The sequence below is a fragment of the Trichoderma reesei genome (genome assembly GCF_000167675.1).
Source record: "Trichoderma reesei QM6a unplaced genomic scaffold TRIREscaffold_3, whole genome shotgun sequence".
Lineage (NCBI taxonomy): Eukaryota > Fungi > Ascomycota > Sordariomycetes > Hypocreales > Hypocreaceae > Trichoderma > Trichoderma reesei.
The window spans coordinates 645317-671174 of record NW_006711150.1 but is presented as its reverse complement, the minus strand read 5'-3'; the positions used below and the strand labels follow the sequence as shown (position 1 = coordinate 671174).

General features: G+C 50.3%; 4 protein-coding genes across 4 annotated transcripts; 3 read left to right on the top strand and 1 right to left on the bottom strand.

Moving 5' to 3' along the window:
* Window positions 1-2936: 2936 nt before the first annotated feature.
* Window positions 2937-5046, top strand: TRIREDRAFT_57049 (RNA-binding protein; the record flags this gene model as incomplete). Its single annotated transcript, XM_006962830.1, has 5 exons — window positions 2937-3148; window positions 3200-3307; window positions 3433-3573; window positions 4015-4281; window positions 4449-5046. 5 exons carry the CDS (start codon window positions 2937-2939, stop codon window positions 5044-5046), a joined length of 1326 nt encoding a protein of 441 aa, XP_006962892.1.
* Window positions 5047-6579: 1533 nt separating this feature from the next.
* TRIREDRAFT_104261 (uncharacterized protein) lies at window positions 6580-7254 on the top strand (the record flags this gene model as incomplete). The annotated part of the gene is made up of 1 exon (XM_006962829.1): window positions 6580-7254. One exon carries the CDS (start codon window positions 6580-6582, stop codon window positions 7252-7254), a length of 675 nt encoding a protein of 224 aa, XP_006962891.1.
* An 11369-nt stretch (window positions 7255-18623) lies between these two features.
* Window positions 18624-19211, top strand: TRIREDRAFT_104260 (uncharacterized protein; the record flags this gene model as incomplete). Its single annotated transcript, XM_006962828.1, has 3 exons — window positions 18624-18773; window positions 18838-19060; window positions 19120-19211. The coding sequence occupies 3 exons, from the start codon at window positions 18624-18626 to the stop codon at window positions 19209-19211; spliced, it is 465 nt and encodes a 154-aa protein (XP_006962890.1).
* A 3366-nt stretch (window positions 19212-22577) lies between these two features.
* On the bottom strand, window positions 22578-23745 carry TRIREDRAFT_75271 (uncharacterized protein). Its single transcript, XM_006962609.1, has one exon. The coding sequence runs from the start codon at window positions 23709-23711 to the stop codon at window positions 22770-22772; it is 942 nt and encodes a 313-aa protein (XP_006962671.1). The 5' UTR covers window positions 23712-23745; the 3' UTR covers window positions 22578-22769.
* Window positions 23746-25858: the final 2113 nt, after the last annotated feature.

Genomic DNA, 25858 nt, shown 5'->3' with positions numbered 1-25858 from the left:
GCAAGCTGTGGGTTTGTTTCAGCGCCCTTTGAAAGCCACTTGGCCAACCAACGGGCCCGGAGATCGAGCAGGAGATCGCTCATCAGCGAGAGAGAACGCCCACCTCGACGGTCTCACACGCAATAGGCCCACGCCCCCCCCTGGCGCAAATCCTGGTCGTCTATTCGACCCTGCCCTCGCCTAACCAATCCCCGCGCAACCCGGTTTAGGCTGTGCAGACTCGAACTGTGTGAGCAAGAGCCAGAGAAGTGTGGTCCACTAAGACAGTCCAACAGAGGGCCAGTCCGGTAGCAGCAAAGCACCACCAGCTTGTGGACAAGGGAGGAGAAGAAAAAAAAAAAAGAAAAAAAAAAAAAAAAAAAAAAGCTCTCGCCCGCTCTGCCGCACGGCGTCCCGCGACTGACTCTTCTCTTTCATCACACATTTTCTTCCTCTTCCACCTCTTCTTTTTTTACTCGTCACGGCTGCTACGGTTCTTCCCTTGCGCGTGTTTCGGACTATCGGCTGAGAGAGTTCACGGTTGTTTTTGCCGGCGCCTAAAAGTAAGTTGAATGCATTTCCTCTGCCTTTCCCGCCGTTGCTATGGATGAGTGTCTGGTTTTCTGGGTGGTTTTTTCTTTCCCGTTCGTGTGAAAATTTCCCCCTCTTGTCCGTGCCCCAGATCTGGATAGTGGGAGGTTTGCGCGCGAGCAAACGGACGATACAAGATTCGAATTGGACACCAGCGCTGCTGCTGCGACGACGACTATCGCCATTCTCGACAAGCACCACCACCGAGGCAGACTGTCTCCAGCAATGCGCCCTCGGCCGCCGGCTGCTGGACGCCTCAATCGATCGATGAACCGGCGGGTGCGCCTTCAGTTACTCGTGCCACATGCGGCGAAAAAAAATCTTGCGGCATCGTATCCCACCGTTGCGCCGCCGTCCTCTGGTTGTCTCCTGGGGCCTCAACAGCCTTGCCACGATCCAGAACCTATTCAGCTGGCTTCCTTCGACTCCCCTTGCAAACGATCTTTCAATCGCTACCGTCGGAGTGCCTCTGCTTTGCGGCAGCACTTCGGCCGTCGTTCGCAGGGATGAGGCTCGATCTCGATCCGATTTGCACCCCACTTCGCCGACCCATTGCCGTGAGAGAACGGCGGCTGAAATACCAGAGATGCATCCCGACAGGATGTTGGTCGTCGATATGAGAAGAGTCATTGAAGATCATCGTCGAGTCGGTGGACGATGCGGTTGTTGTGGAGGCTGATGTCGGCCTTGCCTATGTCGACGTCGCTGAGAGACATGGCTGGGTTCGAAGTGTTGTTGGATCGAGATATATGGCTGCTCGTGCCTCGGCCAGCTGCATGGCAATCTGCTACCCAACGATGAACATTGGCATGTCTATCCTCCTTTTATCCCGGGCTGTGGATGAATGAATCATCAGTCGGTTTTGCAAGCACGCCCACAAGCCGTACCAACGACAAACGGGCTCTTTTGCCCCTTGCCCTGGAGGAGTTGCATGCGATTGGCGCGTTGCCCGTTTGCCACCATCCAACTCACCTCCTCATGGGCTATTATACACTTTTGGCGAAGCATCTCTACCGCATCATTGGAACCATTCTTGCTTGCGTTTGCAAGTTCTTCAAGACGGAGTGCTCCTGGCGGTGCCATCGGAGCTATATATATCCTGGAGAGGACGATCATCTACGATCTACGAGCATCCAACCAACCACGGCGGACACATGACACATCGAGACAGGGGATCCAGCACGACGGGAGACGTTGGGCATGGAGGCTCCCAATCATATTGCGACTATCTCAGAAACGTGTATTCAGAGAGGAAATGCGCAAGGAACATAGACGTTGCGAGATATGTGTTTCGCTACTTTGATCCAGGCATCTGCTCTGGGCATCTAGAGTTCATGGGGCATTTGGGGCTGTTTCTATCACCCTTGGCATCTCATTCATCCATGGCATCGGGCAGCTGATCTCTGCAGCCATCAAACGCTAACGGCCATTCGCTAGGTTCTTCGTGATTTCGAGAGCGCTCCAACTGTTTTACCACACTCCTTTAGGATTCTCGGTAGAACATACGATCGGTCGACGAATCATTATTTCGACTTCATCTTACAGAAAGTCGTTAACCGTCCCGTCATCGCATCTGTACCCGTCTCGAACGCAGCGTAACGGCGTCTTGAGAATACTTCACCTTCTATTTCCTATCTTCGGAGCCTGTATTTATACTAGTCTCCTCTTGCCCCCCTGCTCAATCTTCACTCTGCGATTCGAACGTCTCATCGCCATTTCGATTCCATCAAGGTTGGCCTTCGATTCCGCTCCATGCTGCCCTCCGGTGGCTCACTGCTAATGATCACTTGCCCGCATAGTCTTTGAGCATACTCTTGCCAAGGAACAACAGCCTGATAGCCAGTACAGCAATCAGACTTTGAAGCAGATTACAAACTCGTCTTCAGAAGCATTTTACAATTTGGTACGTATCAAGGCCTCTCTTCGTTTTTCCTTCTTCTCCACCTCAAGCGTCATGGAAGATGCATGCCACAAGCAGAGTGCATCGTTGTCCTGTATCTCTTTGATAAAATCCGGGGCAAGTCGTCTTCTTCGAGTCAAGTGGCTCTTTTTGGAATTCATCTGGCCATGGAGTCATCATCAGGAGGCCAAATCGGTCATCCAGTTTGATCCGACTCGACTTCGATGTCCGGCTTGGATCCTCCTTGTCTCCTCAGGGCTCTGCTATTTTTCTTCTCAAGTGGCAACACCCTTGGGTGGCTCCTGCCTCCGGAGGGCAGTTTCCCATTCTTGTCGCCCTATGCCCTTTCCGCACACCAAACGTCTTGAAAAAAATTATTTCAGCTGCTTCATCACCCCTCGTTCTGTGTGCACACATCATCTTCACGTTTTCAGCATCTTTCCACATGGAGCATCAGAGTTCTGAGATGGAGTTGTTCTTCTCGGATCCCGAAGAAGCCTCTCAACTGACTCCGCGACCATTGCATCTTCTAAACTCTCCCTTCCCCGGCCCAGACGCTAACCAAACCTCTGGCTCTAGTCCAATGTCTTACCAAAACGGAACTCCCCCTGCCACCGACATGTCGGTTGTGCCCCCTCCTACCGGTCCTACTCAGGATCAGGCCAAGACCACCCTTTGGTAAGAATACAAGGCTTTCAAGGCATCGCTCGGGACTAACACCGGGGCTAGGATGGGCGAGCTCGAGCCATGGATGGACGAGAACTTCATCAAGGGCGTCTTCCTCTCTGCCGCTGGAGAGACGGTCAACGTCAAGGTTATCCGTGACAAGAACTCTGGGTGAGTGTGCTTCCAAATCAACCCGCAGTCGAGATGATGTGTTGTGGAAGAATCACAACAACTGCTTCCTCGCTGTAACATGGTCCATACAAGGACACGTAGCTGACTCTTCTTCCCTCCTTCAGCAACGCCGGCTACTGCTTTGTCGAGTTCGCTACGCCTGATGCTGCCACCAAGGCTCTCGGCCTCAACGGAACGCCTGTGCCCAACAGCTCGCGCCAATTTAAGCTTAACTGGGCTTCTGGCGGCGGTTTGGTCGATCGACGGTATGTGTGACACTTCTAGCGCTTAGAGTTCAGCCTTCTTCAGCCTGCTTCAGCCTTTTCCCTCTCCTCTTTTTTTTCCCTCCTGCTCACGCTGCACCGGTACCTCTCGCGTACCAGTGCAGTACAGCTCACCGCTGTGACTCTCCTTCTAGTACCTTTCCGGTACTTGCTCAGAGTTGCAACAGTGACATTTGCGCCTCGGATTTACTTTCTTCACTTTCAGCCACTCCGTTGCCCTCTCCTCCTTCTGCCTTGCCTTGTCACCTCTTTTTATTTCCCTGCAGTTTCCCTCTCTTCATCCTTCCCTCTCTCCACCCTTCACGATCGTTCTCTCCCTTCACCACGCAGTTGCCTCTGCCTTTCTTCTTTCTGCTTCTTTGAGGAGTTTAGCCATCAGCGCCTGCTTCTTCGTACTTGGTTTCTAATGTCTGCCACCGATAGAGACGATCGCGGTCCCGAGTACAGCATCTTCGTTGGCGACCTTGGCCCCGAGGTCAACGAATACGTCCTGGTCTCTCTCTTCCAGGCTCGCTTCCCCTCGTGCAAGTCGGCCAAGATCATGACCGATGCCATGTCCGGCCAGAGCCGCGGCTACGGATTTGTTCGCTTCTCTGACGAGAACGACCAGCAGCGTGCCCTCGTCGAGATGCAGGGAGTTTACTGCGGCAATCGTCCTATGAGGATCTCGACTGCCACTCCCAAGAACCGGTAAGTAGCGCCCCTCGAGCCCTTTATGTGCCATCTGAGCTTTCCTTGTCTTCTTCTTGACAACCCTCCCATCTACGCACACTTTCTCACCGTGTTCCTCCCATCTCCTCTCCCTATCGAATCGACACGACTTGACCTGCATCTGACATGACTATTCTCTATTACAGTGGAAACCACGGCTTCGGTCACGGACACCAGGGCGGCCCCATGATGGGTGGTGGCATGCCTCAGCAGCAGATGTGGGGAGGAGTGCAAGCGTTCCCCTACGGCGGTGGCGGTGCTGCTGCTGCTGGTGGTAACTTCAACCCTGCCACCCAGATGAACCAGTTCACGGATCCCAACAACACCACCGTGTTCGTCGGCGGCCTCTCTGGATATGTGACGGAGGACGAGCTCCGCTCTTTCTTCCAGGGATTCGGCGAGATCACCTACGTCAAGATTCCCCCCGGAAAGGGCTGCGGCTTTGTCCAGTTTGTCCACCGCCACGCCGCCGAGATGGCCATCAACCAGATGCAGGGCTACCCCATTGGCAACTCCAGGGTCCGACTCAGCTGGGGCCGATCTCAGAACAACTCTGGCGTCGGAACTCCTTACCGCCCTGCTCCTCCTCCGCCTCACTACATGGGCATGCCTGGTCCCGCTCACGGCCCTGGCCCTAACCCATACGGCGGACCTCACCACTTTGGCGGTCCTGCTCCGGGTCCCCAGGGTCCTTCAGGGCCTCCTGGTCCCGCTGTCCCCCCTCAGGTAGGAAATGGCCCCTGATGCTCCCCGACAAAGCTGTGACAGACAGCAAGCAGACGACGGATAGGCTGACCGGTGATTTCTCTTAGTAAAGTTTGAAGAGACATCTGGCCATTATTAAGGCGGCTGGTCTCTGACCAGCTTCTGGGAACTGGACAAGGTTTTGTCGACTCTCATTTGATGCTCTCCTTTCTTATTATACACAGCCATTTGATGGGCTGACCTGGGGCAACATTGGGGCGTTGGACTGATTTGCGTCGTTCGGGCACGTCGTCTTTTGTCATTTTTTCTCACGCTGAAATTACTGCTTCCGCTTTGACGACACTCTGCACCCCCCCATTTTCTTGAGTCTCAAAATCACGACCGGCGTTGGAGATTTCAGTTCTCTGGGGAACTGTCACCAGTCAAATTTGATTACGTGCTTGATTTTATGATTCCCCAAGCAAATGGATGCCGTGCTTTTGCGTGTGATTTCTTGTTTTGTGACGGTCTTCATTAGTGCTGTAATTCCCTTGAGCTCCTTCATCATTCCCTGACTACCCTCTCCTAGCTTGACTTTCTTCCCTATACGTTGCTGTCCTACTAAAAGCCCTTGTTGTCATGGGTATATTAACCGTCCCTCATTGTCTTATCTGGAGAATATTCTCGAGTTTATCCACAATGACTTCAGCAGTCTCGTAAATGTCACTGTTATTTCTTTCCTTTAGCAATTGAAAGCATTGCTTGTATACCAGAGGAGCCGTAAATGTCCACCGTTGATTGACTGATCGTTGACTTGGCTTTCTGTGTGCTTTAGCCACCCGTTTCATGTCCTAATAATATGAACTTGCCACACAGTCTCTCGAAATGTCTGATCTTGAAGTTTTAAGCATTGCAGCAGTCGTGGTGGGGCCTTTGGGTGAGACACATGATATATCATAGCGTTTAGTATGGTCCTTTGAATACTGATATAAACTAGGGAGACCTGGAAGCATCTTCAGGGTGTTCAATGTTAACTTATCCCACTTTTTCTGTGGATTGAGTCTCTCTTCGGCAATTGAGTTGACTGACCTTTGCTTTGTGCTTGGAGGTTCTAGCCCTTTGTATGTGTGGTGTGGGTAAATAGGATAATGCGAGTGTTAAATCCTGTTGGACTGCCTGTCTGTATAATTGCTAAGTTGGGAGTTACTTAGTGCCTGATGAAAGAGAAGCTGAATGCTGAATCCGGGTACATTGCTTGACTTGAGACGTGCACTGCTGTTGTGACGTGTTATACCGCCGACTTGTCGTTCTTTATGCGGCCATAATGCGTATCTGGATGCTGGCGACAGGGGGGCGATTAGGAGGAGGGGCGGAATCAAATGCCTGTTCGGCGAGGAGTCATACGGCTGTCCCACTTAGACCTTGGACAACAGCGCTGCCATAGAACAGGGAAATTTGTTGGTATAGTATTTGGCTAGATATAGGTATATAAGGTATGTACAAGTATATATATGGCGAATTTCTTGGCAACGGGAATGGCTGGATTGATACCTAACCGAATATCTTGAAGCCCAAAGATTGTTTAAAGCAGCCATGTCGTCCAAGCCAAATATTCGAGTCGAAACTGCTCGCGAAGAGGACATGCCGCGATGCATGGAACTCGTCCTCGACGCTTTTGGCCCCTTTCCCAATTTCGACCTCATTGGGGGTCCCAACACCGAAGAGAATCGAAAGCTGAATGCGGAACGCCATTTGCGTGGTTATAGGGAGCATCTGGAGAAGTATCCTTCCGTGTCACCGGGGATCAAATGCGTGTACACGGATCCCCAGACGAGAGAGGAGAGGATTATTGGGTTTGCGGAGTGGTTTGTTTGGGATAGGGAGAGGACTGAAGAGGAGTACATGGTTGAGAACTACATTCTGCGGATGGAGTGGATCGAGGATGAGGTGAAGCGGAAGAGGTGTCTGGATGCGATGGAGCCGGAGATTGCGCTGCGGAGGAAGATAATGAAGGGGAGGCCGTTTGCGCTGCTTTGTTATATGTGTGTTGATCCGGGGTATAGGAGGCGGGGGGCGGCGACGGCGTGTGTGCGGTGGGGGATGGAGAGGTGTGCTGAGTTGGGGATCCCGGGGTATCTTGAGGCGAGCGAGGAGGGGATGAAGACGTATAAGACGCTTGGGTGGGAGGTGTATGAGGGGGGTGAGGAGGTAGGGAAGATGATGTTTCCGCCAATGGTTTGGTGGCCTGCCAATGCGGAGAGGTGGTGAGGCTTTGGAGGAGTATGTGAAGGGTTTGTGGTGGTAGGAAGGAGTGCGGCTTGGTATGTTATTTATTCGTTCGAATCGAGGCAGCGTGGTTGGGACCTTGTCGGTATATGGATTTGGATATTGTAGGATCGATCGTTTGAATGGGCTTTGGGGCTTCGGGGTGTGGATTGCTATCAGTGGAAGAAGCTGGTTAGCGAGTGGTTGGTATAGAGGAGAGTAGTAGCAGTGTGAGAGGGGACGAAGATAGGAAGGGGGCTTTTTTGGTGATGTTTGGTGGAATGCAGAGATTTGCATATGCCATGTTATTCTATATTCGTTCGGTTCGGACTCGGTGTTATGGAAGTTCTGCCAATATATTCATGTTGTAAAGGGGTATCGATCGCTTCGGTGGAAGTCGGGTATCGGTATTCGCAGTGCGTCGTCGAGCATGGTAAGGCCACCCTTTTACGAGAAAGAAGTATCAGCAATGATCTGAGAGCAGAGGGTTGAGCGGATAAGTTGGTCAATAGAACATTATTCCCGTGGTTGCCTAGAGGAAATCACTTTGGTGCAAAACCTGGGAGAAGGAGTCAGTCATGATCTCACCACTGTTGTTATGTTTCTCTTCTCTGTGTGATATCTGCCTCAGCTTCGTTTGTTTTGGTTTGTGGCTCAGTAGTTGTTTGGTACACGATCGAGTCTGCTGCTGACTCTTGTGTCTGGTGCGGTAGCTGGGCGTTCAGCTATGCTCCGTATTAGCAAATCTCGGGGGAAAGGGAAGCGTTGAATGGGTATTCGATTATTGTATGGACCCCGGCTATACAAGGTCCTGTTGGGTCGAAATCATGAGCATCTTGACTATAAAGCTTTAGACAAGAGCTCAGGGGTAGTCTCCGAGACCAGGGTTAGTTATATGGCGCACCTGACGGGCAGTGGAATCACCTTCAACTTCCCCATGGATACTTCCTTCTTGGAGATAATGGTAGGTGGTAATGATAGGAGTAGTACCAATGGCATGGTAGAGTATAACAGAGAAGTGAGAGGGAAAGGTGGTCGTTGGAGTGCAGACGCAGGGCTGGCGGACGTCGACAAAGGTAGATTGTAACCCGAAAAGCAACGACTTGCTGAACAGGTCGAAACCAGAGACAATAAGGATCTGGCAGCTGGAAGAAGGAGGCTTTGCTTGGAGAAATGCTTGCTGTCGCTTACTCCTTGTGGACCATGACGGACGCAATCTGTACATTTGTCGATGTATCGATAGTGCCCCATACTGACGGCCCAACTTCAAAGTCGAAGTATAGAGAAGAAGAAGGCCGTAGGCGAGGCCAAGAGCACCGTCGCTAAGAGAAGACATGTACCCAAATGCTCCCAAGTATGTGTGTTGAGTATGCCAGGGGGGCTTTGCCATGCATTCTTTGGATGTTGCTTGGCTCACATTTTCCCCTAAGTCAATTCTCAACGAAATTGTTGAACAGAGCGTCGGTAAGCATAGTCTGTTGACTGGTTCGTTCTTGGGGACGAGACAAGAATGATCTCAGCATCACCAAGCTTCGTATCGTTCTATGCCGTCGTCTGCGGACACTCGGTGGTCGAGAAATCTTGTGATTGTTCGTTGTGGCCTATGTCAAGGAGATTGTTATTAGAGTCTGCTGTCGAAAAATGATGCTGTCGAACAGGGAGCAGGGAGATCTCGGAGTCGGTGTACTCTAAGGAGAGACTCGCCTTTGCTTGGTGGAATCATCCACTCACTACCATTTTGTGGATCGAATAGAGAACAGTGAATACTGTACAGATGGTTTTCCCAATGATTAGCATGCGAATGATACCAAGTTTTTGAAGTACGAAGCAGAATGATGCGGAGGCGGTCGCAAGGAAGGAAAGCTCAGGCAGGTGAGCAAGGCTGGTCGAATTGGCCACTAGAAGAGTTAGTCACCCGAGAGTCAATGTCGTCCTCTGTATTTCTTCTTGCTGAGGGCAGCCAAAAGATGGATTCTGGGAGGTGGTTCCGAGTGTTGCTCAGCTCTCGAAGGCGGTGGAACTTCTTCGTTTGACGGGCTTTGGTAGCGTGGAGAAGAGAGGGCTGACCGAGACCTTTGTGTGTCGATTTGGGAGCTTGAGGACATGCATGTTGCTCTGCTTGCGCCATCATGGTGTCTGAGCAGGTATTATATTTGAGAGAAGAATGGAACAAGTGATGAGAGACCTGGTGTTTGCAAAGATGACTGGCTACTACGTCAATTGCTAAGGCACGTAGCCGCCCGATTGGAAACGAGAACTACGTACCTACCTTATGTATGGCCTCAGGTCGACGTTACCACAGCCTCTCGTGGCATGATTGTCGTAGATCTCTAATCCTACAGCTGTACAAGCATAGAAATGGCTCTGTAGAGATGAGGATAGAGAAATTTCTTTCCATTGATGCTACAAAAAGCTCTACCCCTTTTAAATGCGACACTTTGTACGGCTCAGCCGGCGAAGCCAGATATCTCCAGGTGCAATCTTGCCGCAAAGCTCCCCTCTCCAACCACTTCTTTAGTCTTCTCTTCAAGGCATTTCCCTTCGTCTACTTCTCGTCTAGTTGACACTCAACATTCTAACCCTTGAATTTGGCTCCCGTAACCCTGGTATGGACGGCGTTCGGCGTGGGGGATTCGATCGAAGCGTTCGTTTGGCGATTATCGAAGGATCATCGTGATAGCAACTTGTTTGCAGGATGTGGTTTCGTCCGCCGTCGATGCTGTCGGTCTCGCTTTCGGTACCTGGATTATCTCGTAAACCTGTCGACTGAATCTGCTCTTGTTCGCCTCCTACCCCGACCCAAACTTGTAGTCTGTGAGAAGTGTCAACGCCAAAGCTCACCAGAGGACACAGTTTTCGAGGCATCAATGCTGATATTTCTCACTTCCTCGACCGGTAGTTATTGAGGTAATAGCTGGTTTCGTCAGTCGGGGTCTGAAGACGACTCGTTTGATCCCGACGTAGTTGGGACGGGTGGCGACCGGCCGCCAACAGTAACCTTTAGTAAAGATTCTTTCAGTTACCGAGGAAGAATTGGTAGATGCTCGATTCAATGACCTCATTGTCGAATAATTCCCAGGTTTGCGTGTCTCGTCGTCATCGAGTGACAACTGCTAGACCTCTTTGTCTGTTCCATCGTTCGGTGTCGATATGGACGGGAAGAAGGCACGATCTCGGAGTAATTTTGACGACACTATCTTCACATGGAGCAATTAAATGGCTGCAATGCATACTACTGACTTTTTATTGCGTTTGAAATGGTAATGAATGGTATCTAGGTCATTGGTGCTGCCCGAGGGTCGATTATCTAGTGACAAAGACGCCCCTTCGAGACAAGGACGAGATATTCAGCGCCAAGGTAATAATAGCTTATTCCTACACGAAACTGAAGGACAAATACTACAGATTCCCATCTACTCGACCACAAGACCATGCCACCAAAGCTTACTACCTTGCCCTCAGCACTTTCCCTCTCTCTCTCTCTCCCTCGCAGCAGCACCAGCAAAACCTGAGCCACACCAAAGCGCAGAGCAGTTCAGCCGACCAATGAGAAAATTGACACACGGCTGGCCAATGAGAAAATCGGCACAGCTGGCAGAAGTTTGGCGAGCACAATTTCTCGAAACCTGGTGCCCCTATTTTTCTATTGGTCAGCACATGGCACACTTTGAAAGGTACGTACCTGTTGAAGGAGAGCAGTGGTGCCTGAGGTTGGGCTGGGAGAGGTTGGAGGGATGGGAGGCGCTGGAAATGTGGTGGAAATGGCGATGTTCGGGGAGAAGTATTTGGTCGAGAGGCCAGGATTCGTTGAGAGAGCAAGCTTGTCTGTGGGTAGATGACGACGAGTAGCCTTTACATTCATGGGATTATCTATCCATTATCTGAAAGACTTCTTGTGCCTGTTGCCGTGAGAAAACGTAGGGTGTCTGCAGGCTTCCCGTGTCCGGTCGGTGCTTTCCCAGAGATATGGCGTCCTTTACGAAGCTGTTGTAATCTATGGCATACTATTCTCATCTTGAAAGCTTTTGAAGCCATCTGGCATGTTTAGAAAACCTCAAGAGTCTGTAGTCAGGGTTTATGGCTAAGTGTGCGGGACACGAGGTTTCGGCCCCCGCCGTGTTCAAGGCAGGATTCTGGCGCTCGAAAACGAGTACACAATTTTTTTACGACAGAAAGACCATATATTTTTGTACTGTTGAGACTCTGGAGAATAGAATTTCTAATGTGGATATTTTCCTCGATATAGGCGTTCCTCAACAGTATCTTGACGTGTGCTATCATGATCCTTGGTTCCATCCTTGTCTCCCCACGCTGCCCCAGCCTTGTTCCTTTGTGTGTGATATGTCTCAGTGTTTCGAAGACGAGGGGTGGTCGGATAATGGGCTTCTTTGGTGTCAGAAGTTGGAGAATATGGCATATCATAGGTCTCTCGTTGGGTATCTTAATAGCGAGCCTGTTCTTGTGTGTGATGACCGGGAGCTTCTTGGGGCAACCTAGTTCTGCTTTCCTCTGTGGTAACTGTTAGTCTGACACTTGAAGGCGTCTTTGGGGCCATAATAATCTTGAAGGAGATGAACCACCTAATATCAGCTCCTCCTTGGACATTACCTGCTGACGCAATGTATGAAAGAATATAGGGCTGATGTCCTGTCTGCTCGCACGAGAAATGGTTGAATAGCATTGGAGAAGACGAGAATCATGGAGTTGGAAGAGATCTGCCGGACCGTGTTGTATGATGGCTTGATCCTCAGAACAAAGCTATACGGCGTGCCCGTCTAGAAACGCTTTCTGTGTCCGGGGATAGATCCAGTGCTCTGGGGAAGGCGGTCTTCGCAGTCCTTCGAAACAGATACATAACAGGATTCTGGTGAGCGTTTTCGGTAGTCAACTTGGTGGTCCAGCCGTCTGGTTGCGCCGCCATCGAGCGACAAGGAAGAGATGCGATCGGAAACACAGTCGAGGAGATCCAGGCCTATTGTTTCCAAGATGTCAGAAAAGGACGTGATAGAGCTCGAATAACCCTACAAATAGTAACAGCGTAGAATACAATGTCGCCTTTTGGGGAGAAAAGATGATTAATGCTCAATATTATTTTTTGGATGGCCCGGGTAGCCAAGATTGAATGGCAGTATCTCCCTACAGTCAAACATATGCTATGGCGTGGTAACTCTGCAGTCTGCCGCCGCATTCTCGCAATTTCCATTCTCTTTCTCAAGAGATTATTGAATTCAATTCTTACGCCAGAGAAACATTTGTTTGGTTACTAAAGCCCAAGCATTACCGAGTGTTGGTACTACGGTTCCATCTCCAATGACCTTGGATGGTCCAGGGTAAACCACCCAATATCCAACATTGTCACGGTATGGACTGGGACTGCCAGGATCTCGACTTCTTTTCGGCTGAAATACACTATGATTCTATTACTGACGCGGTTGAGCTTCCAGATTGCCAAAAAGCCGTTGACCGAATTACGATCCCAGTCGAAAAACCGACCTTGATCGAATACTCGCCCTCATCGAATTTCGATACCCGACTCTCCGATCGATACGAGGCATACTACGTCAACTCTGAGACTATCTCCTGTCCCACGAATTGATGTTTCTATCCTACGACCGATGGAATGAGTTTGGAATTCTGGGCCAGCAGATGGAGAGTAAAATCTGGGTGGGAAAACACGCTGGTAGCAGGTCAGCGCTCGAAGGGGCCTCTTTCTGGGGAGACTTGAGAGTTTATAGTAATCTTTCACTACATTTCGACACGATCTCCGTTCCCATCCTGCTGCTTTTGGTGATCTCACCATTCTTAACCAGGGGTCGCTGCTGGGAGTGGCTTCTCGTCTACCCTGGCTCCCCAGTAGCTCGGCATTTCGCCACAATGTAACCCTCCCGAATACCAATAGCCAGAACACAAAGAAGAAAGATTGAAATCAAGCGACATGTAAAATATTCGAAAATGACTCTCGCGATGTCGCTGAGGATTGGATTGTGGCCTGGACGCGGCCTGACGAGGAGATTCGCACCCCATCGTTCCCGGGAATACCAGCGATGGCTTGTCGACTGAGCCGCGCCACTTTGCGTTAATTCCCGTTAGAGGTCCCACTGGCGGAAGATGCCGACACGATCGCCAGGAACGATCGCGGGAAGAGAGGGGGCGTCAGATCGCCGGCCAACGCCAGATTTTGTCCAACGCGATCTTGGGGCGCTGATGATCTCTAGAGACACTCGACGAGAACACAAGCATATATTACGATGAAGCCAACTCCTACATGTCCCTAGATGTAGATTTGAGTGATTATCTTGATGGAAATAATTTTGCGACTGTGGGAGTGCCCTGGTCATAGTAATCGGGGAGTGTCTGGAGGCCAGTGTCGCACTGCGGTGCAGAAACGGAAAAAAAGGGGTAAATCAAAAAGATCTCATAGATTATATTTCTATATCATCTGAAGCTTTCCAAAGCAAAAAGAAAGCAGAGTATGCAGTTTGGAATTGTGACTGCTTGTCTAGGGCTGGGAATAGCTTCATGTGCGCACCTCTACCTCAGCACTCCGCGACACTTGTCTGCACACCACGTCTCAGGGACGGCAGCAAAGGCCAGCATATTACAGATATAGTTCAATCTATCAAATAAAATATCTACAGAGTCTTCTCGCGACGCATACAACACAATGCGTGATAGTATAGGAGGCTCATCATCGTATATTTCTCTGCACGTCTACAGCATCTCTCTACACATCTACAGCATCACCAAAAACCTCAACACCACGACACCACTGCACCACTTCACAACCATACAACCATTGCCCATCATGCTTTGACTTCTTCTCGCCGCAGAGCCATGCCACACCAATCTCCCACCTCACCGCCCCCCCTCTCGCTTCTCTGCCAGGCAGAAGCTCCTAGAAGCCGAGATCTTCATGAATCACGACTGCATGGCCCACAAGCACAACCAATGATAAATCGGGCATCCCATTTTCCAATTCACTTCTTCCTCACTTTGGTGTTTTCCTCGCTCCCAGATCAGTGAGGGGCACACGGACCACTTCCCACCCCTATATATCTCCCTCCCCCTCCTCCTCTTCCTCTTTTCTTTCTTTCCCTCTTTCCTTCTCCCATAGGTAAGTGCCCTGTACCCCTTGGTTTTGGCTGACGGTGTACAGGATGGGGGCTTTTCTCGTTTTTTGCCTCCTTAGGGAATGATGATCAAAGGGTTCTGATAAGACCACTGCCTTGTGCAGAGGTCGATGACAATAACACTTGAGTCTGACCCAAAAAAAACATCACAACTTTTTTTTTCTTTGTCTTGTCTCACTTGGTACAGAGACAAGCAAAGAACAGGTAAGCCCTCCAGAGTGACACTGACCCAGTCACTCTGGCATTTCCTTTTGTCTTTGCCTCGTAGATCTCCTCCACTGCCACCACCTCCACCACCTGACTTCACTTCCACTTCCACTTCCACTTCCACTTGACCTCCACATGATGATGAACGAGATCCATCCCGCTGCTAGTGCAGCGATGTCATGATCTCACTGCTCTATCTGATGGACTCCCCCTCTCCCCTCTCCCTCCCCTCCCTCTTCGACTTTGACTTCGACATTCACCTCGACTTCGACATCCACATCGACTTCCACTTCCACTTCGACATACACTTCCACATCTTGTGACCATGTTTGCTCCAACGCAGACGCCCTTGAGTGATGACAAAAGGGTTCTGTGGAGTGCCTCTGGCAATGACAAAAAAAATTCTGTCTGACACTGCGCGATCGGCTCAAACTTGTTTGACGTCGCTTCGCTCAGCTTTGCGCGTCTGCGTTGGCAAACATAATCACCACCTTGGTACTGCTGACTTGACTTCTCTTCTAGGTTCTCCCTTCTCTTCACTTTTAGGTACGTCCATCTCCTCCCCTCCCTCTCCCCTCCTCTTCGAACTTCTACGCTTTTTCACTTTGTCTTCCAGCTCTAGGTCCGCTCGTCCCTCAAGGCCATCGTGGTCCAACACACGCACGCGCCTCGCATGATGACATCAGGGTTCTTCGGAGTGCCGCTGGCTAAGACGAAACAAAATTGTGTCTGACGCAGATTGACTTGCTCTCTCTGTCGGCGCTTGCATGTGTTGGCCTCGCTGTCCTCAGGTAAGTGATATCTCAGTTACGTCTTGTGTCTACTTCCATGTTTGATGTGTGTCTTCGCCGCATACACAAGCACCCCGAGTGATGATATCAGGGTTCTGATGAGTGCCGCTGGCAATGATCAAAAATTCTTGTGTCTGACGCAGATTGACTTGGTCTCTCTGTTGGTGCTTGTGTATGCTGGTCTCCCTCCCTGACTCCAGGTAAGTGTCATCTCAGTTACGTGTTCCCTTTTGTCCTCTGTCTCCTCTTCTCCAACTTTCATCTTGTTACATGCGCAAGCACCCTGGGTGATGATATTAGGGTTCTGATGAGTGCCGCTGGCAATGATCACAAATTTCATGTCTGACACAGATTGACTTGGTCTCTCTGTGGGTGCTTGCGCATGTTCCCCTTCCTGCTCCAGGTAAGTCACATTTCTCTCACGTCCTCTTTTCTTGTTTTCCGTTTTCCACCGTTTGCACTGACAGCACATGCATGCACTATGGATGATGATCAAAGGGTTCTCATGATGCCATTGGCAATGAATTGAAATCTTGAGTCTGACGCAGAGTGACTCGATTCACTCTGTTAGTGCCTGCATGTGTTGACCTTGTTGATTTTGATGATCTAGGTAGACATCGGTTTCTCCTGGCTCCTGGAGCCTCCTCCATCGTTTGCACTGAAAGGTGAGTGCCTCCTCTTCCCTGTCTGCTTTTTGAGTCATGTCTTCCCCCGACCATGATGCTTTCTTGCAACACATCGCACCTTGGGTGATGACAAAAGGGTTCTTTCGATGTGCCACTGGCGATGAGATCAAATTCTGAGTCTGACGGAAGGATCTGAGTCAAGCTTTACTTGCTCAGATTCCTTTTCTGGCGATTGTGTGTGTTGGCAAAAGAAAGCGCAAACTTTTCTGCTTTGGATAATCTACTCTCTTCTAGGTTTCCCTTCTAGGTGTCTCTTCTATGTCTCTCTTCCAGGTTTCTCTTCCAGGTAACGTCTTCCATCTTCCCGCTTCCGCCTCCCCCTTCTCCTAAGACCATTCTTGGCCCAACATATACAAGCACCCGGATGATGACGAAAGGGTTCTATTTGACTGCTGCTTGTCAGCGATGAGAACACACACTTGAGTCTGACGGATTCGTGCTTGCGTGTGCTGGCAGCAAGAAACAACAAGGTACGTCCCACTCTCCCCTATTTTCGGTAGTTTCTCCCTCTTTGTATGTGTCTTTGGATACCACTTGATCTAGGCTCCCCATCCGTTTCTCTCCGTCCCCTGTCAGAGCGCACAAGTCTATTGAGTGATGATGAAAGGGTTCTTTTTAGTGCTGCTGGTCAGCGATGAAATCAAATTCCAAGTCTGACAACTTTGTGCTTGTGCGCGCTGGCAGAGGGAAAGTTACCAGGTAAGTGGCAATTTCTTTCAGTCTTGTTCAACTTTCTCTCCATTGTACTTTTCCCCCGCCGTGTGTTCCAGACACATAAGCACGGTGAGTGATGACAAAAGGGTTCTGGTTAGAGCTGCTTGTCAGCGATGAAATTAAGATCTGAGTCTGACAATCTTGTGCTTTGTGTGTCTGGCAGAATCAATTGCAGGTGCGTCTTGTCTCGTGTTTCTCTATCTCTCCCTGATCTATCTTTTCCTTATTTTCATTTTCTGCTTTCTATGGACTTGGGTTCTACTCTTTGATCTAGTGCCTCTCTGCAATGCACACAGCACTCAGGATGATGACAAAAGGGTTCTTTTCCTGCTCCAACGAGCGATGATATAAACTTCAAAGTCTGACGAGTTGTATATCTATACACGATTTGTGTTGTGTGTATTGTTCACATTATGTCTGCTACTCCTCTCTAGGTTGCCTTCGGTTTTGTCGCAGTGATGAAAAGGGTTCTCACGAGTCAATCTGGATGCTTCGGAGAAGCCAAAGACACAATGACGAGAAGACCACTTCTGAGCGACTTCTATGCCTCTCTTACGCGTGACTCCTTCTGTGGAAAGCTGATATTTGCAAGAATTTCAAGAGAAGTTGCTCTCACATGATTCTTAGTAAGTCGTCTGATACTCTCCTTTATACTCTACGAGATGATGAAAAGTCAAACCACGATGGCCGGATGAGTGCGCCTCAAAAGACATCTCTTCCAGGTGCTTTTACGAGAGGACTTCAGCGATGTATAGGGTTCTTCTGATCACAATTTTCTTTCTTTATTGTTTCTCACATCACTTGAGGTATGCCGACTGATGTCTTTCTCCAGCCAGTTCCTTTTATCAGCTCCCTGCCAATGCCCTGTGTAAGTTCTCCTTTTCTCTTTTCTCTCTTTTCTCTTTTCCAGGAATGATTAGACTTCCAAAACACGACTGCCCGCCGTGAGTGCGCAGATGTAATACCATTTCGAAGGTTTTCTGTGATATCTAGGTTCTTCTGACCGCAATCTCCTCTTACCGATGCACTCTGCCTTCTACTTGCTACTATACATACTAACTATTTTCTTTCTATAGTAATGAGACGATCCCGACACTCCTCTACGCTCGATCACAGACGGTACGCCCACTCCCTCGCACCCTCTTCTCTTGTGTGGAATGATGATATACATATACAAACACGATTTCGAATGAGTGCGCTGTGAGACCACTTCAACTTGAATGGTCTCCTGCAATTCAGGGTTCTCTGACCACAGGATTTTCCAACATGACTTGCAACTTCTGCATGATTATAGAGGCTGATTTGGCGTGTGACCTAGGTAGGGAGCAAATAACTAGAATGTGCTTTGCGGGCTCGAACAGATTTGTGAGTGTTACTCCGAGCTTTTTCGCCTTCAATGGAATGATGATACCGAGAACATGACTGCATGATTGTGCTATGAGAGGCGCCATTTCAATGGACACTTCGTAACAGTCTCAGGGCTCTTCTGATCGTTTTCAAGCATCTCCTATACTAGTGCATGGCTTCACTTTCGACCAGATTTGCTAACCAACTCGATTTGTCAGGACATGAAATTCAGATAGCTTAGTAGATCTAGAATAAGATAGAAAATAAGACTTCCTTCCCAAAAGAATTTCCTTAAACTGAGCAAGTTTTTCCAATCGCGCCATCTGCTATGACTCCAATCACGTGGCATGCCTCTGCTGTAGAAGTGAACTCAGGGGGCCATATCACTACCTCTGCGGCACCTAGCAGAAGAAGCGAAACTTGACTTCTTCCACCTCAAACCCGTCACACACCAGAACTACCACTTCCGACTGACTGCTGAAAGATTCACCACAAACATGGGCATTATGCAGGTTCTCCACGTTCTTCACGTCGTGTTGGTGTTCCTCTGGCCCATCGCCAAGGAGATCATCAAGATCGGAGCCGCATTGCTCTTGAATGCGCACATCCGCGCGATCATCCGCGACGAGATCGGACCGCTCGCAGAGGTAAATACCATCGCAAGAAGCTTTTCTTTGTGTGTTTGTGATGGACTTCTCACAACCTGCTCAGCGGTTCTTCCGTTGGCGCAACGAACAGAAGGAGCTCGCAGAGCAACGTCGACGCCAGGCTCAGGCTCAAGCCCAGGCTCGGGCCCAGGCCCAGACAAGGGCTGAAGCTGAGAACGCCCGCAACGCCCAACGCGAGATGCCCCGTGAGGAACCTCGTGAGGATGTTCATCTCCCCAAGAGAGCCAAGACCAGAGACACCACCTATAGGCGCTACAAGCGTCGGGGTGAGTATTATGGGAGTTGAGGAATTGGAAGAAGAGGACGAGTGTTAACGAGGCTTAAGGTCGCCATGCCAACCCACGCCAGCGCAAGGCCAGACATGCTGAGGAGCGTCGCCGAGCCGCCGCCGCCGCTGCCAAGCGTGTTGAGGAGTAGATGGCATCCTCGAAGCAACTCGGACTACCGGCTATCGTTTCACGGACATTGACGTTCATGCAAGTAAGCTTTGAGAAGGCTGCCTCTCTTCTCTTTTGGGAGAGATGCTAACGACCTGAACAGGCATTCTATGACAAGGCTCCCTACCACGGCCGCTTGCGTGTCCTTCCGAGACGATAGACTTTACGACAGAGTTGAGCAAAGCACGAGAACATCATTAATGTTCTGCAAGCGACTCCACGGCTCTAACAGTTCAAGACGACAAAACTATGAAAGAAAGAAAAAACAAAGAAAACAACAAAGAGAAGAAAAAAAAGTCATGGTCCGAATATATTGCAACTCGAGGACGCAGTCGACCAACGATCCAATATCAAGGGACTACATATGTGGACTCCTTCAAGGACCATGGATGTGGAAATGGAATCGAATTTGCTGGAATTTACAGGAATTTACGGATCATGGGAGATGAAAGTTCGAATTTGACACATATGGAAACGCTACAAGCATCTGCAGTTCCCAGTTACGATGGAAATGTCCAGGCATTCCTAGAGTTACTAGGTCTGTGGAAAGGCTACAAGCATCTATAGTCACAATATCATAAAACAATTTTGGTAAAGGGAGTGCCTCGTCGTGGGGGATCGTGATAGGTGGTACATATCGTAGAGTAAAGTGACGATGAAGTGTTTGAGGTTGCGAGAAAACATATCGAAAGGACGTCTTTGGAGAGGGCAAAGTCGCTAGAGAAACATTCCACACAGACAGGTGCCTTCTGGAGAGCATGGCCAAGAGGGTGGGAATCTCTGGAGAGAGTGGAATATCTAGAGAGAGCGGAATCCCTAGAGAGAGTGTGATCTCTGGAGAGAGAGAGAATATCTGCAGAGAGAGATAGTATCTAGAGAGAGTGTGATCTCTGGAGAGAGAGACAATATCTGCAGAGAGAGATAGTATCTAGAGAGAGAGATAGTATCTAGAGAGAGAGAGAATATCTGCAGAGAGAGATAGTATATAGAGAGAGAGTATCTAGAGAGGGAGAGAATATCTGCAGAGAGAGATAGTATCTGCAGAGAGAGATAGTATCTAGAGAGAGGGAGAGTATCTAGAGAGAGAGAGAGAGAGAGAGAGAGTATCTTTAGAGAGAGAGATAGTATTTAGAGAGAAAGAGATAGTATCTCTAGAGAGAGAGAGTATGTAGAGAGAAAAGGGGTTGGATATGTAAGAAGAGAGGATCTTATTTAGGGAAGAAGTCTATAGAAGAAGACAAGTCTCTAGAGGAGGAAACATCTCTATATAGATAGAGAGAAAGTTCTAGAGAGGAAGAGTCTCTAAAGAGAGAGAATCTCTAGGAGAGTGATACTATGCATGGCTTTGTGGAAATCTTTAGTACACCCGCAATATTAAGCAAGAGAAGAAACCGGCAATTTCGGACTTGACATTTGGAGCCGGTCTCGGCGGCTGAGGGAAGGCGTTCCCTTAAAATTCCCTTCTGCACAAAAAGTCAGTGCCATTATTATGGGTAGAAAGGGGCTCAGGCTCAGCTTGGGATAGGTGCTCGAGACATACTTTTATAGCATTTCTCGATCTCAGACTGACAGGTCGTGAAAGGATCACATCTGAACCTTTGAGGCCAGAAGTAGACTGCTGGAAGTGGGCGATATAGACCGAGATCACAAACGGGAGACGAAAGAATCTTCAATGTCGAAAGGTAACTTGTCAAGCTTTGCTCGAGTAGTCCCTGATGACAACCGAAGTATTGGAACTAATCGAGGTGGCAGAAGAGGATAAAACGAGTCACATATCCAGTCATAAACAAGAGAAGCGGCTACGTGATGAACAGAGGAACTGATTGAAGGACTGCGTTCAAATCCAGCAGTCAAATGATTTCCATTTCCCTATACGAACTGCAATAACCGGCAGTCAAAGATCCTTATCCCATATCCCATGTGAGGTACCTAGTTCAAAGCCTGCCAATGGCAAGCAGTTGAAGTAACTCTCACTTTGAAACGCAACCATTTTCCGGTCATGCAAAGGCTAACTGCGAGGTTGTGCCTTCTAGCTATGCCAGATCAACTAGATATAATCCAGGGCCAAACGAGCCATCTGGAAGAAAATAAAGAGGATGCAGACCGTCACTATAAGCGGGATCCAATCCATGTCAAGATTGAAGCACACAACAAAGACGCTCATGAGGCTCCAGAAGATGGCGGCTGCAATCCAGTGCTCGAGCTGCTCGCGGGGAGTGGTGGGATCCTCGTAGCGAGTCGAGTTCCAGTTCGGAACACGGACTCTCTCTGGGGAAGTTTTTGGATTAGCTGAGAGACTTGATGATGGAGGTGACAAGGGGGAAATTGAGGGAGGCATACCTCTGGTGTTGGTGTTCATGGTATAACGCAGGGTGGGCCGGGGTTCCATTTTGCCTTTAGACGTAGCGCGAAAAGGCTTCGTAGACGATGCGGATATGGCTGTTGGGCTCGGCAAAATGGATAGTCTTGCTGTAGGAATAATGTCAGTAAGGATGAGCAGACTGAAAAGAGGTACTGAAGAAGAAGACGGAGATGGTGAGGATGATGGTGGCGAGGATGAGGATGATGGGGATGGATGGAAGAGATCCTCGAAGGAGCTGGTCAAGATCACAGAGAGGGCAGAGAGAGCTTCGTCAGAGATGTTCAAAGAAAAGAGCCCAGAGGCATAGGAGACCATCAGCAGAGATGGAGATGATCTTCAACGATGATCAGGAGACGACTTCTCCCGCTCTTCTCGCGATAGCATGGACAAAGAGGGCAAGGTGTGTATCACCAAGAGAACCATCAGGATCCTCCAGAGCAGGAGAAGACAAGAGAAAGAAGAAAAGAAGAGGTAAAAGCAGACTGTACCTAGGCTTGCTGCTATCACGGCGACGAGAACGGAATCGCTGCTTGATGGATTCGAAGAACTTGCAGATTTTGGGAAGTCCGGATTTGATGCAGAGAATGATGAAGAGGACGACAACTCGCATGGCGGAAAGGGGTAGCGTGGAAACTTCTCCGAGGAAAAAAAGAGAGAAGAAAGAGGAAAACAGAAAGGAAACAAATGGAAGGGCTAGGCAGAATAGATTATGCGTGATGGGCTGGGCTTGGGCGGTGCTGGGAGTGCGGCCAGCTGGCAGCGGGCGGGTTTGGCTGGCGACCGCCTCACACTCCTTTTCTTGAGCTGCTCTGACGGCTGTTGCGGTGCATCCCTAACCCTTCGAACTTCGAACACAGGGTTGTTCCAGAGGCACCTTTTCTTCATGCAGTCATGCAAGAGGTTGAAAGAGAGAGGTGTAAAGGAAATGTAATGTAGATTCGTGCTATGCTGTATGTCTTCAATAGTGACAGTAACCGTCAGGATACTCATGTTCAGCATGCTATTGCTGCCCAAAGCTACAAATGCCCACAACGCCAAATCCAACAGTAGAATAAGATACATTCAAAGGCTTCAAGCCTTGCTTTTCTCCATTTTCGTTCTCTTCGTCCCGATATATATACTTGCTGTTCCTCCTCTTCTCCTTTCTTTCGCTCGCTGAAAGCTTCTGTAATTTGCTTACCAGCCGCGGCCGGCGAGCTTCTCCTCGGGCTTCATGGAGTCACAGTTAATGCCAACCATGGCCTCTCCAAGACCGGTGCTGCACTCAGCAAGGACCTTGGCGTCGCGGTAGTGCGTGACAGCACGGACGATGGCCTTGGCGCGCTTGGAAGGATCGCCAGACTTGAAGATGCCGCTGCCGACGAAGACGCCGTCGCAGCCCAGCTGCATCATGAGAGCGGCGTCGGCAGGGGTAGCAACACCGCCGGCGGCAAAGTTGACGACGGGGAGACGGCCCAGCTCGGCAGTCTGGCGCAGCAGCTCGACGTCAACCTCAAGCTTGCGGGCGAGCTCGCGGAGACGGACAATGCCGCCCTCGGCGAAGGCGGCCTTGGCCTGGGCAATCTCCCTGTTGACAGTCTTCATGTGGCGGACGGCCTCGACGACGTCGCCGGTGCCGGCCTCGCCCTTGGTCCGAATCATGGCGGCGCCCTCGGCGATGCGGCGCAGGGCCTCGCCCAGGTTGCGGCAGCCGCAGACAAAGGGCACGCTGAAGGGGCTCTTCTCGACGTGGCTCTCGTCGTCGGCGGGCGTCAGGACCTCGGACTCATCAATGTAGTCGACGCCGAGGGCCTCGAGGATCTGGCACTCGACAAAGTGGCCGATGCGGGCCTTTGCCATGACGGGGATGGTGACGGCGTCCTGGATCTCCTTGATCATGGCCGGGTCGGACATGCGGGCGACGCCGCCGTCCTTGCGGATATCGGCGGGGACGCGCTCGAGGGCCATGACGGCGCAGGCGCCGGCCTCCTCCGCGATGCGGGCCTGCTCGGCGTTGGTGACGTCCATGATGACGCCGCCCTTGAGCATCTTGGCAAGGCCGGCCTTGAGGGCAAAGGAGGAGGCGGGAGAGGACGAGGAGGCGGCAGCGGAGCCGTTGGTAGCGACGTCGTTGGTCATGGTGAAGGTGATGGTGATGGAAGTGGTAGGACGAGGAGGTTCTGTAGGAGATGAGGTATGAGAGTCAGCACAACGAAACAAACTGTGGCTCAGGGGGGAGATATTAGGGATGCTTAGGGACTGTACCTAGAGATAAGGTGTGTCTTGAGGGTATCAAAGAACTCGAATTGTCTGGTTTGCAAGTCTGAACAAGAAGTTGATCGCAGTCAGATGCTGGCGATGCCTTCAATATATGTGGAGGGAGCTCGTCCGGAAGTGGTGGCAGTGGGGAAGAGAACGACGGCCGGTCGCGGGGCAAAAAAAAAAAGATACGGGATTGAGTCAATTGATTATTCGGTCTAAGAGGGAATATTACGGAGCAGCCAAGAGGCAACTATTGCGATAATCACAAGAGTACCTCGAGTGCTACGTCTGGCGAGGATGTACATCTGACGGCCGTGGCTGTTGGTCGGGTCTCTGGCCTCTGTTAGTCTCACACGGAGTACATCGACACATGCTTGGCGCCTCTCGTCGTGCCCGTTTGATTTGCGTGCCTTTTCCTTCTAGCACATGCTTGGGCTTGCTCTAGAACTCTTAGTGACTGCGAGTTGAATGAGATGCATGGCGGGCTGCGGGCGCGTTGCTTTGCGGAGGAGGCGAAAACGGACGTGAAGCCGTCTCTTGTCTTCCGTTGCTGTTGCTGCAGGTCCAGGTCACGGTGTGTTAATCAAGGTACATGTACCTATGGTAGGAGCAACAGTAATATCACTTGTTACTTCTTCTACCGCCTCTGAGAGAATGAAGTAATATGGCATGGTATACTGATACAAACCAGGAATCCCCGGTGAGTGAAGCTGCAGCAGAGCGGGGAGAAGGAACGACATGCAGCTCGTGAGTTAAAAGCACGCTGATGCAGACGAGAACCGAGCAGAGGGAACATGAGGCGACAGGGGTGGTGTACAAGGCTGTGGCCGGGCCAGTGGCGGCAAGCATCGGGATTCAAGATGCCGGCATGGCGAGGCACAATCGAAACAGGGTCCTTTTGAGTGCACTACTATTGCTGCATCGCTGTGAAGCAAGCAGCAACGCACATTCTATGATGTAGGTTAGTGGTATGGAATGTCATCAGTAGGCAGAGTGTAAGATGGGGAAACGTCTTTTCCATTCAGATAGCATCATACAGCTTGCGGGACATCTATCAACCCAGGAATCCCTCCCTTCTACGTCAAGTGACCAGCAAAGATGCATCTCGAAGCCCGTCAGAGCCCTCTAGTGGCACGCCAAAAGGACCCCCGAGATCTCAGTTGCTAGGCACAAATCCAAGATGGCCGGGAACACCGCAGCCTTGGCCGGCCCGGGCGTGGCTCATTCATTGCTGGCTGCTTGCTTTCTTCATGGGCTTTCCTATTCACACTGGCTACTTGGGGTCGACCAATGACTCAATCAGTACTACGGCTCCCCCCTCACTATTGCCTACTCTTGCCTAGCACCGGCAGTCGTGAGCCTTGTTTGTGGGAATCGAGACATTTGGAGGCTTGCCTCGTGCAGCTGGCCTTGGCCTCTTTGGGCGACTCCGTGGGCGCCTCATGCAGGTCGATGCGGCCCCCGGTCCCCAGTCTGACGGGTAGCGTCTCCTCTGCATCTGCATTGCATTCTGCATCTGCAAATCTGCATGATGCGGCTTGCGTCGTTTTGCGGAGCACCGAAACTGTCGATACCAGGCCGTAAAGTAGACGCTCTCTACAGTCGTGTAGATAAGGTACGCTCAGGCAAATGAGTTGGTATTCGCAGAATAGGCAATCCCGCCAACCAGAACCCGAATCATTCCGATGGCGGAGCATATTGCAAAGAGTCACGCATGGAAATCTTCTTGCCTTCTAGAGGGACGCGGAGGAGCTGCTAGTTGATAAGGTATCATGGGTAGGAAGCATAATGTCATCGCGGCTTAGTGGTTCTGTCATGGAGTGCAGTTGAGGCATGGGCCCCCCCTGTAGCCGTTGCCAATCTTACTGTCGACGATATGCACCTCTGCATGGAGCTACAGACAGACTCAAAGCCCGTTGCATGCCGTCGATAGCCAAGTGACGCTTCCAACTTCTAGTCTACCTTATCCATCAGAGCAAGAGTGAACAGCCTCTGCCCACAAGGACCGTCTCCCCTTTCCACAG

Bases quoted from the DNA above. Each gene is read 5' to 3' on its own strand.
- TRIREDRAFT_75271 (XM_006962609.1), bottom strand. From the start codon at position 23,711: ATGACCAACGACGTCGCTACCAACGGCTCCGCTGCCGCCTCCTCGTCC.